Source organism: Choristoneura fumiferana, chromosome 26 (genome assembly GCF_025370935.1).
Source record: "Choristoneura fumiferana chromosome 26, NRCan_CFum_1, whole genome shotgun sequence".
NCBI classification, from domain to species: Eukaryota; Metazoa; Arthropoda; class Insecta; order Lepidoptera; family Tortricidae; genus Choristoneura; species Choristoneura fumiferana.
This window is the reverse complement of record NC_133497.1, coordinates 19547-39781: the sequence shown is the minus strand read 5'-3', so window position 1 is coordinate 39781 and position 20235 is coordinate 19547. Positions and strand designations below refer to the sequence as shown.

Here is a 20235-nt window from a genome sequence, read left to right as displayed (position 1 = left end):
TGGGAGATTAATAAAACAAACTGGTATTTTCAGTGCAGGGACTGTTGCACGTGACACAAAAAAAAACACAATGTTTTGTTTTGGTCAAGCGACAACGAGGCCCTGAAAACTGAACTTATACTAGGGATAATTCATTTGGGATAATAAAATGAAGGAAATTGGTAAAATTTATATGGACTGTATGTTACCGGAAATAGTAAACCCCAGATTTACGCGAAATATGCCTATACGAGAACCAACTACCAAAGGCCCTACCGATGGGTTACCAAGCAGACGAACAAAATAATGTTGCATTGATGTAAGTCGTAGTAATCAGTCACCCTACAAAGGTCTACTGATGGAGCTACCAAAGCGGATGAACCGAACAATGTTGCATTGATGTCAGTCATAAGTAGTCAGTCAAAACCTACTTGTACGCGATATTTAAATTATAGTGATTTTTGAAATTTGTGATTTTAATTCATAAATCATCTAATTTCATTGATGACCGTTCCTTATCCTTCACCTGTCACACGATTCCTTCCAAAGACCTTTAAAGAATGATTGATGATTAATACATTTTTCACTTCTCATGCTCTTAAAATGTTACTTTAGTCTGTGCATATTGGGACTAAAGCTCCTCATTATCTCCAGGGATTAAAGTAGTTTTCTTTTAATTTACGTTGGAAACCCCTAAACAGCCAATCACGGTATTTTCGAATGGAGGATTTATCGCCATTTTCAGTGATTGTCTATACTATACAGGTGTCTCTGACTATGGGGCTTTAAATTCAAAGTTCGATTCTACTCACAAAACTAAGCTGCGGCAATGGAAAGTCAATGATTTATTCTTAAAGCCTACCCACTTAATAATATACATACATGCATACCCTACAATATTCATCCTCAAAGTTTAATAGTTAAATCAGTGTATCAGACATGGCCGTGTTATCGCTGTCTCTTGGTCCGGGGGCCTTTAAGTAGCAAAACAAAAGTAGCTCAGTTATGCGAGCAGTATCGAACCCTGGATTTAAAGCTCCATTGTCAGAGACTCCGTGTAAAAATTTTTAGGGCGTGGAAATAACCTCAAAATGACAACTGAGCAAAAATATTTAAAAAACACTACTTAATTTAGTGAAACACAATTAATTATTACAGAAAAGAGAAAACCAAAAAGGAAATGCTGTGTATTTTAATTCATTATAAATTATAATCATACATTACTACCTACAAAAATACTGTAATTTTTTCTAATAAATCTTAACTACTTATATTACATATCCAAATTTCTATAAATCTGTTTAAAAAAATTCATTAGTTGTTTTATTCTACGCTCTATAGGAAGCCTGAAATGCAAATAGTTAAGCTTCTCGCCGCTCACTTGTGAATAGCGCTGGGAGCAAGTAGGCGGAGCCAAAATCCCGAATCCTCAAGGGCATTTTGGTGTTGACAGCGTCTTAACCTAACAATGCCTGAGAAACAATACGGCAGATCGATTGAGAAATATGCATCATGTCTCCGTGTACAATCTGGAAGGTGCCAGTGGCATAAAAACGTAAGGCAATTAGCAACTGACACAGTGGATTTATAGGAAGCCCTCTTTGGGTCTCCGATTGCAAGGAGTCAATAACTCTTGGCAAAATCACATGCATCACTGCTTTTGGAAAATCGAAACCTCATTTTGAAAAATTCTTTCTGTATAATCATGCAATGGATCCACATCAAGAAGGTAAATTATGGGTTTTCTAATCTCTATTTCCGCAAAGAAATCATTATCGAAACGGTCAACAACAGCAAAAGTTTCTTCGATTCTGTCCAAAGATTCCATTTTTCCCACGAGAAAAGCAATCATGACAAGCGTCGTAAGTAACCGAAAAAGCTTAAGTAAAGAAAATGGTGACTATTACTTGGCTGAGAAATCCCCTTAGTCGCTGAGTACCTAAAACGCAGTCTGCCAATTGCGCGTTATGTCAAAATGTCATTTAAAATAATCGTTTCGACTAAGTAGGTTTTTGTCTATGTCGCAATAGCTCTAATCCTCGTATTGCCCATTTAGCGATACGACTATGTCGCAATAGGTCTAATTCCCGTTTTGCTCATTTAGCGATACGTCTATGTCGCAATAGGTCTAATCCCCGTTTTGCTCATTTAGCGATACGTCTATGTCGCAATAGCTCTAATCCTCGTATTGCCCATTTAGCGATACGACTATGTCGCAATAGGTCTATTACCCGTATTGCCCATTTAGCGATGCGTCTATGTCGACATTTACAAACTCCTTTGTCATAGTATTTTCTCTTTTGCACTAAACTTACTGGCCACTTGAAACTGAAGTGTTTAATCTTCCACTATTCTACTAATGAATTATGATAAATAACAAAAACTCTGTGTCATTCATTGTGATATTGGTGATATTCTTACACAGTTCGAGTTGTGGACATTGTAGATTGGAATTTAAATAATTTACAATGGAAGCTAAAGAAAACATAGTTTTTATTAAAAATAAAAAAGGTTCGCATAATTTATTGCTGAACGGTTTTGCATACACGAAAAACAAGTCGAATAATGACGGGTCCTCGCTCTGGCGGTGTGCTAACAGGACAAAATGCAGTGCTTCTTTAAAACTGAATGGAGAAAACCTGGTTTTAAAAGTAAGTGACCATGTATGCGTAGCAAATTATGCTAAGAACAAAATATCAATCATAATTGACAAATGTAAGCAGGCGGTGTGCGAAACGTTTGGATCTGTACCAGAAATTATTGAAAATGTGGTATTAAATACATCAGATACTTTTATAGATGAAGATATAAACGAAGCAGCCCTTTTTAAGACAAAAAAGGATTCTTTATATCGTACCAGGAACAAATTTTTAGAAGTTCAAAAAACGAATTGTTCTTTAAGCGAAATACAGGTGCCAAATATTATTGCTCAGAATTTTCTTGTATGCAATGATGGTAACGCTGGGAATAAGATATTGATATTTTCAAGTCCATTGGCCCGAAAAACATTGAAAATATTAGCTAACAGCGACACACACTTTTAGTATAGTATAGTATAGTATAGTATTTATTTATTTGCCAGAATTATGGTACATGAAGATGATAGTACAAAAAATATAAATACAGAGCAGCATAATTCACCATTAATAGGCATGCAAAAATTAGATTCTTAATTACATTAACTAGATACAATATGTTCATGTCAGCTTTACATTAGTTACTATGTCAAAAATTCCTTAATACTATAAAAACATTTTTCCTTTAGCCAGGATTTAAGTTTAAACAGAAACCTTTTACACGGCAGAGCTCTCAACTCCACGGGAATATTATTATAAATTTTTCCGGACATAATAAAACAGTTCTTCTTGTGTAACGTTGTTTTGGAACTAGGCATCTTAATACGAAACACATCTCTTTCACGTGGGATCGGATTCCGTACAGGTTTATCGAACATCCCCAGATTGCTTCTAACAAATTTTGCATGCTCGTAAATGTAAATGCTTGTCAGAGTTAGGATGTTGAGCTTTTTAAACAGTGGCCTACACGGGACCCATGGGCCGACCCCACCTAACGCACGAACACATCTTTTTTGAGCCAGAAATATTTTGCTGATATCTGTAGAGTTTCCCCAGATGATAATTCCATATCGAAGAAGAGATGCGACGTAGCCATGATAGGCAGTCAAAGCAGCAGATTCTACTGCTATACTCCGTAACCTTTTTAAAGCAAAAACAAACTTATGGAGTTTATGGCATAAATCATTAATTTGGGGCTTCCAGCTACAGAACCTATCAAGTGTCATACCCAGGAATTTAACTTCATCACTGTTATTTATAATTTAATATTTTAATTTTTTACGGTGATGGAACGTTCAAAAGTGTACCATTGTTTTATCAACTATACACGATTCATGTAAATTTGAACTCTAGCAACAATGATTCTGTTAATATAGTACCTGTTATATTTTGTTTGTTGCCGAACAAGACCCAAGACACGTACATAAGGGTTTTTCAATTAATTAAAAACGAATTGCAGATTGATTTAAAAAAAATTAAAACTGACTACGAAATAGCACAAATTCAGGCCTTAAAGGTTGTATTTCCGGGCATAGTCATTACTGGATGCTATTATCACTTTTCACGAGCGATATGGAAAAAAGCAGAAAACTTGGGTATTTTGGATACACCCGCAGGAGGTACAATTACTAAACTGTGTGCCAACCTGCCACTAGTGCCGACAAATTATATTTCTGAAGTTTGGCAAAATATTAAACAGTTACAGCCTGATGAACGTTCGGAAGCCATGACTAAATTTGAAAATTATATGGAAAAACAATGGATGGGCCAACTAAATGAAATTATAAGCTGTGCCAATGAAACCCATAGAACCAATAACAGTTTGGAAGGATGGCACAGGCGATTTTAAAATTGAAGCAAGATATATTTGAAGGCAATGAGAGAAAAAAAATGGATATCGTTTTTAATTCAAGATACAAAAAAGAGCTCAACAAGTTGCAGGAGGGCGACATTTCAGCTTTTAATTTTTTGAAAAGCATTATCAAAATCAAGAAAGAACTCATGTGTCTCTATAATGATTAAATTTATAAGTCAAGTGATATAAATAAGTAAGGGCACTTTATGTTTATAAGAATAATGAAACAATGAGTTTTGGTTTTTCTTATTATTTTTGTAATAAATTATTAAATATAGGTACTTGATTGGAGTTGTTTTTTTTTCTAAAATAGTTATCTCCTACACTAGCGAGAAAATCAAAAATCCTTAACCCTTTGGACACCGTGTCGACCGTAGGCGTCAGTCAATCCTTGCAATATCAAAGCAATCTAATGTGCTGGTGCTGTCAAGTATGGTGTACTTTTGGTTCGTTGAAAAACGACATGGCAATTGGCATGTTTTATTTTTTGACTGCGGGATCATTGAATCTCATAATAATATAACTTTACTTTTAATAACTAACAATTAAAATTAAAATTTATACAAGTAAATAATTATACAGTTTTTTGTTAAACATTGCCTTTTATATAACGTAACTCGTGACCTGTGAATTTCAAAAAAGCATTCAAAGGGTTAAAATTTGACGATTATTACGATTATATTCGGTAAAAGTTTTACCGAACCGAATATTCGATTCCGTTCCGTCGCCCAAATACAGGTCTAAACTTGTTTACGCTAAGCGCGCGGATAGCCGCCAGACCCAGAAGGTCAAATGTATGGACTTATTATCGGGAGAGTGAAGAAGACCGCAGCAAAGTGAAATGTACAATTTGCGATAAAATGATTTCACGGGGAGGCAGTGGCCGAAAGGGTTCGTCCTCAGCTTTGAGCAACCACTTGAAATTGAAACACACTATGGAATATACTAACCTTGAAAGAGCTGTGTGTCGGGTAAGCTCAAATACTCCAAATGACGAGGCGAGGCAGCAGGAGCCTGTCGCAGCACAAGATGTCCAACCGTCAACCAGTGGTACCCAACCCTCAAATTCTAAAACTTTTACTATTACTCAATCCAAACTAGAAGATTCATTTGTATCTAAATGGAAAATAGACGACACAAGATCGGTTCCGATTACGAAATCAATAGCGGAAATGATTGCTGTAGACAACCAACCAATTTCCGTTGTTGAAGATAAAGGCTTTAATCGTCTTATGCAGTTAGTAAAACCTAAATACTAAATGCCGAGCCGAAAACACGTAGGTGAAACTGTCATTCCACAACTTTATGAACAATTGAAAAAGACTATTCAAGATGAGCTGTCTAAGACCAACACCGTATCGGTTACATCGGACATGTGGACAAACTTAAATAATTTGTTTTCCTTCTTGAGCTTCACTATCCATTGGTTAGATGACGAATTCACACTTCAGCACAGAGTGCTTCAAATGAAGTCATTTTCTGGCCAACACAATGCCGATAACATACGCACACAATTTGTGGAAATAGCAGACGTCTGGCAAATAATGTTAAAGATCCATATTATATTGACAGACAGTGGAAGTAACATCGTGAAAGCTGTTAGAGACAGCCTTTTTAACGGTCAGAAGTGTTTTCTACATATTTTACAACGCGTCATCCATCAAGCCTTACAAGTTCAACCGGAAGTTGACGAAGCCATCGCCCAAGGACGAAAAATAGTCTCACATTTTAATCACTCAGCTCAAGCACAAGAAAAATTCAGCAGAATTCAAGAAGAGCTAAATTTGCCTAAACACAAACTTGTTCAAGATGTTATTACAAGGTGGAACAGTAAATATTACATGTGCGCACGTCTTGAGGAACAAAAACGAGCTATCAGCTTGTACATTTCTGACAACAGTGGCTCCATTAATATACAAAACCTGTCAGAAAGACAGTGGACGTTACTGCAACATTGTTTGGTACTATTGCAGCCCTTTGAAGAGATTACCAAAAAGGTAAGCTCTACATACTCTTGCATTTCAGAGGTGATCCCACATACAAAAATCTTGCAAAAGTTTCTAATCAAAGAAGAAGTGCAAAGAACATGCAGCGACGTGGATTCCTCGCGAATGGCACTAAAAGAAGGATTGGAAAGGCGTGTCAGCCAGTTTGAAGATGAAAAGAATTACACTATTGCTACACTGCTCGACCCAAGGTACAAGATGAATTTTTTCACTCCAGAAAAAGTTCCATGGGTGAGACGCCAATTCCTTGCTGAATACGTTAGAAGAAGCGCAGATATGGATAGCACGAGTAACAGTGAAAATGAAAGTGAACCGCCAGCTCCGTTACCGTACAGTGGTCTTCAATCACAGGAAGATACTCATAAAGCCCTCTGGACGTGCTATGAAGAATTAGCATCGACAAAGCAGCCTGAGATCGAAGAACCAAAAAGCCCGATAGCTATCGAATTAGACAGATACATTGCAGATAGCTTGCTGTCACGGGATATGTGCCCTTACAAGTGGTGGTCCAAAAATAAATTCCGATTTCCTCTTATGAGCAACATGGCTAAAATTTTTCTTTCAGCTCCAGGAAGCTCGGTTTACAGTGAACGTTTGTTTTCCGAAGCAGGCAACGTTTATGAGCAAAAACGGAACAAACTATTGCCAAATAAAGCTGAGCATCTTGTTTTTTTACACCACAACCTGCCACTTGTGAATTTTAAATACTAAATCACACCAGGCTTATTTTCTAATTGTGTAACAAAACATTTGTGTTTACGTTTCTTTTTATTGTAGTTTTCAAGATCGTTTAAGAACTATATTCTTTCTTTCTGTTTATAGATATATAAGTAAATGAAGATGTGAATTGTGATTTTTTAGGAATAATGTTCCTCTATTATTATATTACTTAAGTAATTAATGACATTTTGAATTAATCTTAAATAATTAAACACAATAAAGACTGATCGAAATAAATATCTTGTTTATTTTCCTTCAATTAAGGCCTGTATATATGTATTATTCTAAAGAGTTTACACAGCAGCCTAATCCCAAAACAGCTAGATAAGATACCTATATTTTGCATTAAGTTATTATCTTTTTACCAACCTATTTTAATTCAAAATAAAGCTTCAGTGACGACAAAAACAGAAAGCTATACTCTAAAATACTTACCTCATTACACTGTACACTCAAATCATGATAATACACGGGTCAATACCAGTAAAAACTTTGAGTATCACTTTGCCGAATATTAGGTGATTCAGCCGAATATTCGGCCGAATATGAATATTCGGTAAAGCTGCCGAATATGCCGAATACCGAATATAAAACGAATATTCGGCCCATCTCTAATCCGCACATGTTTCCCGTCTACCGGGCCCAAGCAGTTTGGAAAATTGGCGTTAATCTGAAAGCCCGATGCTATTCCTTCCCATAGTGTAGACGTGAATTCTGGTAAACATTCTGCTTTCAGTTGAAGCCATACAATTCTGCAGAATTCATGCACAATATTTCTTATAGTAGTTTCTCCCATTTGAAAGGTCAAGTGCAACTCCACAAAAGTATGACCAGTCGTTAAATACCTGAAAAATAAAAAATAAAATACTTTGTATCTTGTTTCAGAAAAAAAAATACAAGCACGGTGGAAATCAGCAAGGGATTGTTACCAAAAACTGAAAGCTAGTAACAAAAAATTAAAATCAAGATCATGTGCCAAAAAAACAAAATCGTATGCCTATTACAATATGATGACTTTTTAGAATGTAACTCTAGAAATGAAAGCCAAGAATCTCTGGGTGAAGATGAAAATGCATCAAACATCAGCGTGTTATCTGATAGTTATATTCAAGGCACCGAAATAGCAACACCTGGAACATCCAGTCAAGACGCCGAAATACCAATACCTGGAACATCCAGTCAAGACGCCTAAATACCAATACCTGGTCCATCCAGTCAAGATGGCAATATCAGAACATCAAAACGCCCACGCAAATCAAATTCTCCTACTCCTTTTGAAAAAGAGTTATTGAAATCAGTCCAAAGAAGAAATGAAGAAAACGACGAAGATATGGCTTTTTTTACCTCAATAATGCCTACAATAAAAAAATTTGACACCTATCAAAAATTAGTATTTAGAACTAAAATTATGGAATATTTGATTGAAATTGAAAAACAAAAGGTGCTTGAAATTGATAATTTAACTTTTACTACCGATTTATTTCCGAACACGTCGCAAACCTAGTGACGGAAGCAGCGGTATAACTGGCTGATCTGAATAACATTTTTATCTAAATTTCCATTCTCAATTTTGTTTGTTATTGATGATTATTATCAAACTAAATTATGCTGTGATTTTTGTGATTTTATGGTTAAATATTAGGATTAGTATTTTTTTAGCTTTGTTTCTGATTTATGATAATTCGTCTAAGTCAAATCAGGCTGTGATTTTTGCTGATTATCTATACAAGATAATTTTTAGGTAGAGCGACATTATTGTTACTCGACTTGTTGATCTTGTTTGTTACCAAAGATGATTATTATCTAGCAAGCAGAGCAGGCCATAAAATTACAAAAAAAAAAATGAGCATATTTTAATATTTTCCAAATTTAAATCAATGCGGTTTGAAATTCTTTGCATCTAATCAAAATTTGGTTTATTTGGCATATACCTTATAGTGGAAAATTTTATGTGAAAAAAAATAAACCGTACTAATTAAAATGTTTTGTATTGTAGAAGGATGTAAAAGCTCAACAAAAAAAAATGAAAATGAATTCATAACGTATCACCGGTAAGTATGAGATTTATTTTTCAATACTGGAAATAAAAAAGTGATAGATAGTCAGAAAAAATAGTGCCGTATGTCTGTCTAAAATAATACACGCATTAGCTTTATTTTAAGTCTTTTCTGAAAAATAAAATTGTATGACTTGTAGGTTACTAGTGATGTAAAAATGGTTGTCGATATTTTTTTTAATCCTGTTGCAGATTTCCTAATGACGATAACGTCAGAAAAATATGGAGCTGCTGCATAAACCGAACTAACTGGACCCCTAAGAAGTATAATCGAATATGTTCGCGGCATTTCGACGAGGACTCTTTTTTGCCCAATTTAAATAAAAAATGGCGACGTTTAAAACCCCACGCCGTACCAACGTTATATTTACCTAATATAACATCTAGCCATGTTGTGTATGTAGTATTTTTTTTTCATGTATTTACTATGTTTTTTGGCATAGTGCAGCCAGCTTTTATAAAAAATACTTAAATAAAGAAATAATATTAGTGTTTATCAATGTAATAATGCAAAGATAAGCCCATCTAAGTAAATTATATTGTAATTTTGAGAATTTATAAAGATAATATTTAAGTAAAGCATCATTAAGATTACTCGACTTGTTAATTGTGTTTGTTTTTGATGATTGTTAATAATGCTGTGATTAATAATAATGTTAAGATATTTTCAACTTCACTGAGTTTTGAAGGTCAATCAAAACGAGTTACTTTATATAGTCACTACCACATATTCCGACCAGTTTTCACTGTTCTCGAGTGCGACTATGTAAATATGCGGCTGATATGCGGCGGTATGACGTGAAAATTTTTAGGTTATGGTGCAATAACTTTGAAAATGGAGGCTTTTACCGAAGAAGATGATGAGCTGCTTATAGATTTAGTGTCTAAACATCCACTATTGTTTGATTTAAGTGTTGAAGAGTACAAAAATTCGAAAAAAAAGGACAGAGTTTGGGATGAAATTGGGAGGGTGTTAAATAAAAAAGGCGAGTATTTTTAGATGGTTTTTATTTAATAATAGTTTTGTTGCCAGGCTACTTGACCGATTTCTGAGTTAAAATAGAGTTTTAATTGTTCTCTGATATGTATGCCATCATTTGCTTGTCCCCTTGTACGGGTCAGAGGTATCATATTATCTGTAGGATTCTCGTTTTCATCGCGGACGTAATGTGGTCGGCTATTTTCTTCTAAATACGCATCTCTTAACAGATTGTGTAAACAACATGCAACTAGAATTAAATCAGTGCAAGTACTCGGTAGAACTGCTATAGGAGTATAAAATACTCGGAATACTTGACTCAGCAGTCCAAAGGCATTTTCCGCTACACGACGCGCACGACACAATCTGTAGTTAAAAATCTCCTTTTGGTGATCAAGTCCGGTTCTTCTTGAAAACGGTTTCATCATGTATGTGCTGAGAGGAAAAGCCTCATCTCCTATTATAAAATGTGGCAAACTGACATTCGATTGCGGGAGACGTTTTGCTTCCGGAATATTAAAGTCATTGTTAGCGATTTTTTTTCCTATTGTCGACTTTCTGAATATATTACTATCGCCTTCTTTGCCATATGACCCAACGTCTACAGCCACAAACTTATAGTTAGCGTCCACTAAAGCCAACATAACAATAGAAAAATAGTCCTTGTAGTTAAAATAAAGAGAACCACTATTAGGTGGAGCTCTGATGCGAACATGCTTTCCATCTATGCTAGATATGCAGTTTGGCATATTCCATTTTTCCCAAAAATCTTTTTCTATTCTTTTAAAATCATTTTTTGTAGGAGGTGGCATCGCTATTGGCATAAGCTTTTGTTTTAATACTTTCAAAACGTCTCTTATTACTCTTGATATATAAGATTTCGATATTCGGTATACAAATGACAGCGACGCAAAACTCTCTCCGGTCGCGATGAACCTAAAATTGAGACGTTATTTTAGTTTCATGTTATTTTTTATTATTTGCAGGTGATAACTGTAAAAAAAGGTGGAAAAACATAAAGGACACATATTTTCGCCAGAAACAAAAGAGCAAGTCTGGAACTGGGTCCGCAGCGCCAAATCGTAGATCTAAGTTTGGAACCTATGATCGCCTGCTTACGTTTCTACAGTTAGGGTACGTTCAGATGACGGGCGTTGAACGCGCGTTTTGATAACGTGCGTTTACAACTACATAACAACTATTCAGGGCCGTACACATGCTAACGCGCGTTTTATTAATACGCGCGTTGAACGCTGCACTAGCGCCGACTGTTGTCAGCGCGCGTCAACGCGCGCTTTGAGATCATTGGTTTTCCATATTTCCGTTCAGTTGAGCGCGCGCTTTCGACGCGGATGGACGTATTTTAGGGTTCATCGGGTCGTCAAGAAGTCGTCCGAAATGGAAACCGAAGCTTTTAACACAGAATTATTTATAGACGAAATAGAGAAACGTCCTGCGATATGGGACATGACAAGTAGCAATTATTCTGATAGGAATTTAAAGAGACGGGCTTGGGAAGAACTCGTCCTCATATTCTGTGAAGGAGATGACAGTGAAGAAAAGAAGAAATTATTATGTGAGTACATATATTTATTTACATTTACAATCAGTTTGTATTACAAATTAAATGTTGTGATCCAGCCAATCAAGTTTTCCTTCGTTAATGAAATATTTAGTTAAATTTTCTCGAACATTATCCGCCTGTCGCACAGCACGCCCAGTATAATGTGAGGCTAGATTTTCCAGTTGTGGAGTATACAGTGTATCGTCAAAATTGTAGCCATCCCTCATTCTAACATAGTTATGAAGTGTACATATAGCTTTTACAATCTTTTCTGCAAAACACATGTTAACATCTAATGGCCTATGTAAAATACGCCATTTATTGCACATTATGCCAAAAGTACATTCAACATAGCGGCGTGCTAATGTCAAACGATTATTAAATATTTTTTTAGCATAGGTTAGTGACCTTCCGCCGTAGGGCCGCATTAAATTCTCCATCATACCAAAAGCTTCATCAGCCACTATCACATATGGCAACACTGTCGGTCTATTTTTTATTAACAATGTCTTTGGATCAGGCAGGTCTAATGACCTTTCAGTCAGCTTTTTGTACAATGAAGAATTCTTGAATATACCCGAGTCACTATTTTTACCGTACGCACCAATGTCAACCCATACAAAACAATAGTTTGCATCCGCTAGCGCCATTAAAACTAGCGAAAAAAATGTTTATAGTTATAATACATGGAACCCGTGTGTTCAGGCTGTATTAACCGTATATGTTTTCCGTCCAAGGCTCCCAAACAATTGGGAAACTTTGAGTGCTTTTCAAATATCTCCGATATTTCATACCATTTTTCTTTCGTTGGTTCACTCATAACAATGGGTTTCAATTTTCTCCAAATAGTTTCACATACATGTGGTATAATAGTAGCCACAGTAGATTTGCCAATTCTATAATCGTAGCTTAATGTCCCAAGTGAACATCCCGTGGCCAAATATCTGAAAAAAAAAACACAAACTATTACTAAAATCTGTCTTTTTTCAGCGTCATCTCTGCAAAAGAAATGGAAGAGTTTACGAGATAATTATATGAGAGAGGTCAAGAAAATGAAGACTGTTAAATCTGGATCAGGAGCTTCCAAAACCTCATCATATATTCATTTTAATAGACTACAATTTCTACAGCCATCTATAGCCGACAAACATACAGAAAATAGTTTCAATACAGAAAATGAATCAGCTTCGTCAGAAGTTGCTGAAGTAGAAGGAAGTTCTGCCTTTAAGAGTCCTAAATCTACTCCAAGAAAAAACAAAAAATAAGTCCTGCTGACGAAAGGTTTGCGAGCATATTAGAGCAGAGTTTAGTACAGAAAAATGTTTCGCACCCAAAAGAAGATGACGATGAAGATAAGCTGTTTTGTTTGTCACTCGTTAAAGAGATTAAAAAAATCCCGGAATATAAACGGCTTCACACAAAAATTGGCATTTATAATTTAATCTTGCAAAACCAAAATGTCTTTCAAGGAATGCAACATCAGACATTTGAAAATCAAAATTATCGTAACCCTGTACCACCACGAAGAAATTATTTGTCACAAGAGCAGCGTAATCAAGACTTTCAATATCATGATTTTAGATCACAGCAATCTGGTGTGCCAAATAACTTAGCGCATTACGGTTATACTACAGCAATGGGATCTCAATCGCCAGTAACACACACTCCTTCGCCAGCACCAACCAATACCAGCAACGAATCGGAGTTAGATTTATTCTGCGAGTAACAACTTATTGTATTTTCTTTAAAAAATCTTTCCTAAACAATTTTGATTTGATTTAATTTATAGATATGTTCATTAATATCAAGTTCCTATATAAAGATATGTTGATTAATAAAAAAATACGTATATAGATATGTTGACTAATAAAAAATACGTATATAAATATGTTGATTAATAAAAAATACGTATATATGTATGTCTATTAATAAAAAACTTACCTCAATGTAATTATGAGTTTTTCTTCTGGTGAAATGGTATATCGCACAGTGTTTTCATCTGCTACGAGTTCCTCGTTTATGAGAGCCAGTAAGTCATCAAATGACTTGATGGACATTCTGAAGTAGTTAAAAAATTTGGGTCCGTATTGCCTTAATTTAGGATACAAGATGATGTAGTGGCTTTCAGTCAGCCTGGTTGTCAAAATTGGATGAACCCAATATCTCCGTCTTCTGTTGCCTCGTTTCAACCGTCGGTATAATATCACAGTTAAAACAGTTTCAACGTCCATCTTCGACAAATGAACTCTGCTGACTGAACCATGGCGGTCGCGGCAACGCGCGTTGAACGCCTGGCAAGCGCGTATCATGTGAACACTGAACAAAAGTTTAGCGCGCCTTCAACGCGCGTTCAACGCCCGTCATCTGAACGTACCCTTAGTGCCAAATGAACGTTCAACAGAATCTAATATTGAAGATACGGATTCCACACAAGAGAGTCTAACTTCTGACCAAGGTTTTGGTTCTGTATCATCACCAGGAGACTCTAGAAATATAGTTGAACATGAAACTTCGGGAACATTTTCGGCCCAAACCCAGAAGAAACTAGAAATATAGTTGAACATGAAACTTCGGGAACATTTTCGGCCCCAAACCCAGTATTTCCAAGATCCAATAGAAAACGGACGCGCCAAAATAAAGATGAGATCATATCTTTTCTGCAGAAAAGAGAAGAAACGCGCCAAAAAACTTTACAAACTATAGCTAATAGAAATGTTGAGGACCCAGAACTAGCCATGTTTTCAGACTACATTAAAAATTACCGTCCAGTTTGAAAATAAAAGCAAAAAAAGAAATTTTTGACGTTCTCGTGAAGTATGAATCGTTGAACGTTGAAGCATCTACACCTGCTATTCAACTTAATTCGCCCGAACTATCAGCCGATGCCGTTCCGCATACAAATCAAAATACGCTGTCCACATATAACTTCAGAGCGTACTCGCCTATATCACAAGCATCACAAATGAAATTTGAACCTGAAGCTACGGACTTAAGCTTAATACGTATTATGGATCTTACAGAAGATGACAGAAGAACATACGATTAGCTTCTATAGATTTTAAGTTTAAATTTTCTTAATAAAGAATAAACAACTTACCTCAGTGTTAAAAATAGTTTCTCTTCAGGACCTATACAATTTCTTGTAGTTTTTGGTGTCAATTCTTCATAAACTAGAGACAAAATGAAATTAAATTGTCTTTTGTTAAAACGACAATATTCTCGAAATTTATCATCATTATAATTTAAATGTTCTTGTATTAAGATTTTATAAAGACCCTGATCGCTGCGGGTTTCATAAATCGGGTCAGTTCGATCTCTAGTTCTCAGTAAATACAAAAGCAACAGATCATCATCTTCTTCCTCTTTTTCAAATATTTTTTGCAAATCTTTCACAATAGCTTGATTCATAATCGTTTCACCGTATGTACGCAGTAAACGCAAGAAAATTCGACTGTTAGGTCACTGGTCGCAAATTGACTGGAGGCCGCAGTGCTACTGTCGCCGCCTTCGGAATTCAACAGAGCGTCAGAGACGCTGCGACGGAGCCGCAGCGTTTACTAACGCACTGACGCGGCGTCAGTGTCGCTTTGGTCGGAACTTTACCTTTACATTCACATGACATGCTTAGAATTTTATTTTTTATAATTATTACTAATCATATTACCTTTGACGATTTCAATACAAATTCTTATAACTGACATTTATGTAAATTATAATGTAATGATGTATTGATTTAATAAATAAACTATTAACTATTAATCACAGAAATAGAGGCCATTCTGAACTCACGCCCGCTGACCCCTCTCTCCCAAGACCTCTCAGACTTCTCGTATCTAACTCCGGGCCATTTCATAATCGGGACGTCTATGACGTCAGTGCCTCAACCAGACCTGACCGCGGTGCCTGCATCCAGGCTACGGTTTTGGAGGAGTTGCGAGCAAGTACGGCAACACTTTTGGAACGCTTGGTCAAAGCAATATCTATGTACCAGAGAACCAAGTGGCAAAAGGAATTTCCCAATTTAAAAATAGGTATGGTGGTGTTACCAAAGGCGATTAACACTCCCCCTTTGTCATGGCCTTTGGGGAGAATTACTAAGGTTTTCTATGGTAATGACAACAAGGTTAGAGTAGTAGAGGTCCAAACCTCGGGCAAAAAACTGCATTCTCGTGCAGTTTCAAAGATTGTCGTTTTACCCACTGAAGACTGATAGATTAGGTATAAGTTTCTCTTTTGAATAGATTCGTTTCTGTTAAATAGATTTTTGTTCCCAATAATGTAGAGCTTTAAATGAAAGTCGTTAAATTTTAAAATTTCCATTTAATGCTAAGTCATTATGTATAACAAGTAATAAGGTTTAATACTTTAGGGTAACCAATTCACTGTTACTTCTTTGCGGTTTCTTTGGCCGCCCCAATTTATGTATAAAACATAATTAGTTTTGTTGCCTGGCAACATCTTCCTCTTCTGTCAAGAACATTGTAAGCATATGAACCCGTGTTTGATTTAATATAGTAAAAAACGTATAAAGTGCCTTTTATTTATATAGAAGTGTCACAAACACGTAAAAGTTATTGGAATTCTTACTAGCTGAAGTTTTCAAATTGTATGAGTATTTGTAAGAGATTTTGAATGGTTTTGTTTTTGAGTTAGGGTAAGTTTAATAGCAAGGTACACCAGGATACAAGGCAGGTAGGAAACCCTTGTCCTCTGATCATGATTCGGTCGAGCATCAATCGTGAAGAGACTTGGGCACAAGGTATGATTATTGAAGTAAGGAAGTGTTAAAAGAACTACCTGAATGTATGATGATAAATAAATGGTTTTTATGAATGTGCGCGCACGAAAAATGAATAAAATAATCCTTGTATCCTGAACAAATAAATAATGATAATAAGTAAAGGTCGGCCGACCACCAAATGTAAATGTGCTGTGTACCTTGCAAGCAATGACACAAGTTGCATTGCGCTAAGTGTTGCCAAAGTTGCACACTGCAATATGATAGACAAGTAAAAAGTACCTATAATGGTTATGAAGAGAATTATGACGTAAGAAAAGATCTTGAAAATGTAAGTTCCTACCTAAAAAGTTAAAATAAGCAGAAAAGTTACATGCCACTGTAAGAAATTGTTTTTTTTTTTTATAATTATTTATATTATTAAAAGGCGAAATATATGTAATTAGAGAGCCCAGTACTAACAGAACCAACAGTATGTAACATAGGCAATGAGAATAAGATCAATAGGATCATGAATATTCAATTGAGACTGATAAGTTGTCAAAATCAGATTACAGCAAACAAGCCCGTTAATTTTTTTATAATGTTTTTTTTTATTATATTTATGTACATTTTATACCTTAGTTTAATCTCGTCAACAAAGCGTGCAAAAATTAGAATTAAGCAGGTACTTAATCGTATTTTTGGTGACAAATTTAATACTTATAACTTCATCAAATAATTTTTTTCGTGTATTTTCTAAAAAAAATATGTATATTTTAATTTTTTCTTTTTTTCTTTTTTTTCAACGGGGGAGGTGTAGTGTGAGCTGCGCTACACTCACACTCCCATTATGTATAGTATATAATAGTCCTAAGCATATACAATAAAGGCAGTATTTACACAGCACCCGTGAGTCTCACTCGTCTCCTCGATCGCCTCCTTACGCCCTAAGATTTCATTTGGTAGTGTACGTTCAATATTAACGGATGTTTTGGGTTTTAGAAAAGTGTCAGCAAGATGGGTTCCGCGAATTTTAACTCAGGCAAACAGAGTTACGTGTGGGGGTTTCAGAGCGTAATCTTGAAATAATCAAGCCTGACCCGGAAACTTTTTACCGCCGTTTCGTAACTATGGATGAAACATGGGTTTACCACTTTGATCCTGAAACGAAGAAGCAAAGCATGTCCTGGAAATTTCCATTTTCCCCTCCAATAAAGAAATTCCGAGTATTTCCAACGGCGGGTAAAGTAATGGCCTCGGTTTTCTGGGATACAGAAGGAATCCTGTTTATTGATTATCTACAAAAAGGACAAACCATTACTGGTGCCTATTACACCGAATTGATCCCAAAAGTCCGGCAAGCAATTAAAGAAAAACGTCGAGGAAAATTGCGTGCTGGGGTGCGTTTCCATCATGATAACGCTCCAGCTCATCGGTCACAGATGGCCCTCACTGCAATCCGCCAAGCTGGTTTTGAGCGATCGGTTGTTCGAGTATCGACCTTAGAGCAACATAGTTAGGCAGACAACATGAAGTCAATAGCTCTTGTCGATGTTCAAGGATTTAAAACTGTTGATAAGAAATTTATTGTGAAAGAGATTTCTATAGTTTATAATGATCAACTACAGCATCTTCTGATTTTACCACCTTTTAAAATACATAATCTTTCACCTTTTGAGCGTAAACAAGTAAGGTGGATAGAGAAAAATCGAAAAATTTGCTGGAACTAAGGTTTTGTACCATATGCCAATTACTTGATGTATGTCCAAGATTTTTTAGCCAACAAAATAGTTTATTATAAAGGTGCAGAAAAAGCCAATTGGGTGAAAAGTATTTTAGGCCATAATGATGTTGTTAACTTAGAAATAAAATAATTTAAGTTTATATGAAGAATTTGGAACGGCCAGTGATGTGTTTAATTGTATATACCATCCAAGTATTTGCGCACTTAAAAATGTGACTTGTTTAAGAAAATGGTGTTTAAATAAAGGTATTTTATAACATTAATTCCCTTCTTTTTAACAAATAATCAAACTAGAAACAGCACAATGAAAAAAGAAACCTTAAGGTGTCCTGACGTTGATCAATGAAATGATGAACTTTTAGCAAATGTCCTCTATTTTACTGTACCTAATCGTGAAGAATCTCGATCGGGGACCTGGAAAATGGATGCAGATAGATTTCGGATGAGAGTTCTAGCTTTTCAACAAAAATTCGGTCTCATTAATAAATTTAACCGTTATAAAGGGCATTTAAGGATCGATTGACGGAAATACGAGTACCTATGAACTGTCCAATTAATTTTTAAATTGGAGAGATAATCTATAGTAGGTGGTTTATTAAATTATAAAGCTAATCATTGATAGATTAGAAGCAGAGCCCATTCAGAGCCCTCAATTCTAATTGGAGACTGCTATTAATGTCAAAATACAGGTTGAGAAATTGGGGAGTGATATAGCTGCCCAACCAGTTTGCGTGTCAGGTCCTCTGTAAATAAATGTGGCAGCTAGCGAGGTGATCTAGTTGTCCCAACCAACTTTGCACCTTGGTTCATCGGCAATCCCAACAGGTTGATATTATTGGGGCAGCTGGTCGAACGAAAACCCGTAACAAAAAAAGGGGTCAAATGATATTAAAACCTGAAATTGTGGTGGAATACAATAATTTCACGAGTGGTGTTGATAGACATGACCAAATGCTATCGTATTAAACTTGTGAAGTTGTGAGCACAAGACGGTGCGGTGGTATAAAAAGGTAGGCATACATATTTTGCAAATGATGGTTTTAAATGCCTACTTTTTGTTCAATATAAAAATATCATCATCCCAGCCTATATGCGTCCCACTGCTGGGCACAGCCCTCCTCTCAGAACAAGAGGGATATAATATATATACGTAATGGGCCCTGGGCTATGATATAAAAATATAAAAATAGCTTATCACAAATTTAGGCGGTCAGTAATTTCTGCTAATACTAACTACCACATCCAACAGTTAGCGTCAGCCATACTATATATTCACCTCCCTAATCATTTGCCTAAAGACCTCAACGGCATTACCAAACGATGACGGTGCAAACACTGTTGGGATTCCACACATAAACGTAAAAATATTTTATGTTACTGTCCGGATTGTCCAAATACACCAAGCCTCTGTATGGAATGTTTTCTTAGATAACATACATACTAAATTATAATACGGTCTTTGACAACTCCTGAATTTGCCATTTCATGTAGTCGTAGTATATATAGTAGTAGTACTGTAGCGTAAGCTGATATTCGGCATATTTTTGTATAACTTGTCTTACTGTATGGATGTGGTCTAACACTGAAAAGTCTTTGCGAAAACCGGCCTGTTCTATCGGCTGTTGTTCGTCCAATTTTCTCTCTATTCGTTTTAGTATAATTTTTGCAAAAATCTTGTATATATTGGACATTAGACTGATGGGTCGGTAGTTCCTGATATCGCAATAGTTTCCTTTCTTGAACAGAAGGATTATGTTGGATTGGGTCCATTGTTTTGGGATGGTTTCTGTGGTGATAACTGTGTTGAAAATATCTGCAAGTATAGGTACAATTGCTGGTTTTGTTTGTTTCAGTATTTCGTTGCTTATGCCGTCTGGTCCAGGAGCTTTATCTTTTCTTTGGGTATCAATGGCTTTCTCGACTTCTTCTTGCATGATGTGAGGTACCGTTGTGTTCTCTGATATATCTATTTCTTTTTCGATTGTGTTATTTCCATATAATTCGGTGTAGAATGCTGTGGCAATCTTGAGTATTTC

General features: G+C 35.7%; 1 protein-coding gene, 1 long non-coding RNA gene and 1 pseudogene across 2 annotated transcripts; 2 read left to right on the top strand and 1 right to left on the bottom strand.

Moving 5' to 3' along the window:
- Positions 1 to 8008: 8008 nt before the first annotated feature.
- Positions 8009 to 8770, top strand: LOC141442951 (uncharacterized; annotated as a pseudogene).
- Positions 8771 to 9784: 1014 nt separating this feature from the next.
- LOC141442950 (uncharacterized) lies at positions 9785 to 13189 on the top strand. The gene is made up of 3 exons (XM_074108158.1): positions 9785 to 10178; positions 11158 to 11747; positions 12726 to 13189. The coding sequence occupies exons 2-3, from the start codon at positions 11570 to 11572 to the stop codon at positions 12998 to 13000; spliced, it is 453 nt and encodes a 150-aa protein (XP_073964259.1). The 5' UTR covers positions 9785 to 10178; positions 11158 to 11569; the 3' UTR covers positions 13001 to 13189.
- LOC141442952 (uncharacterized) lies at positions 11741 to 14259 on the bottom strand. Its single transcript, XR_012452992.1, has 2 exons — positions 13677 to 14259; positions 11741 to 12679 (listed from the first exon to the last, which is right to left on the bottom strand). It is a non-coding gene; the product is annotated as an uncharacterized lncRNA (long non-coding RNA).
- Between the last annotated feature and the right edge of the window lie 5976 nt (positions 14260 to 20235).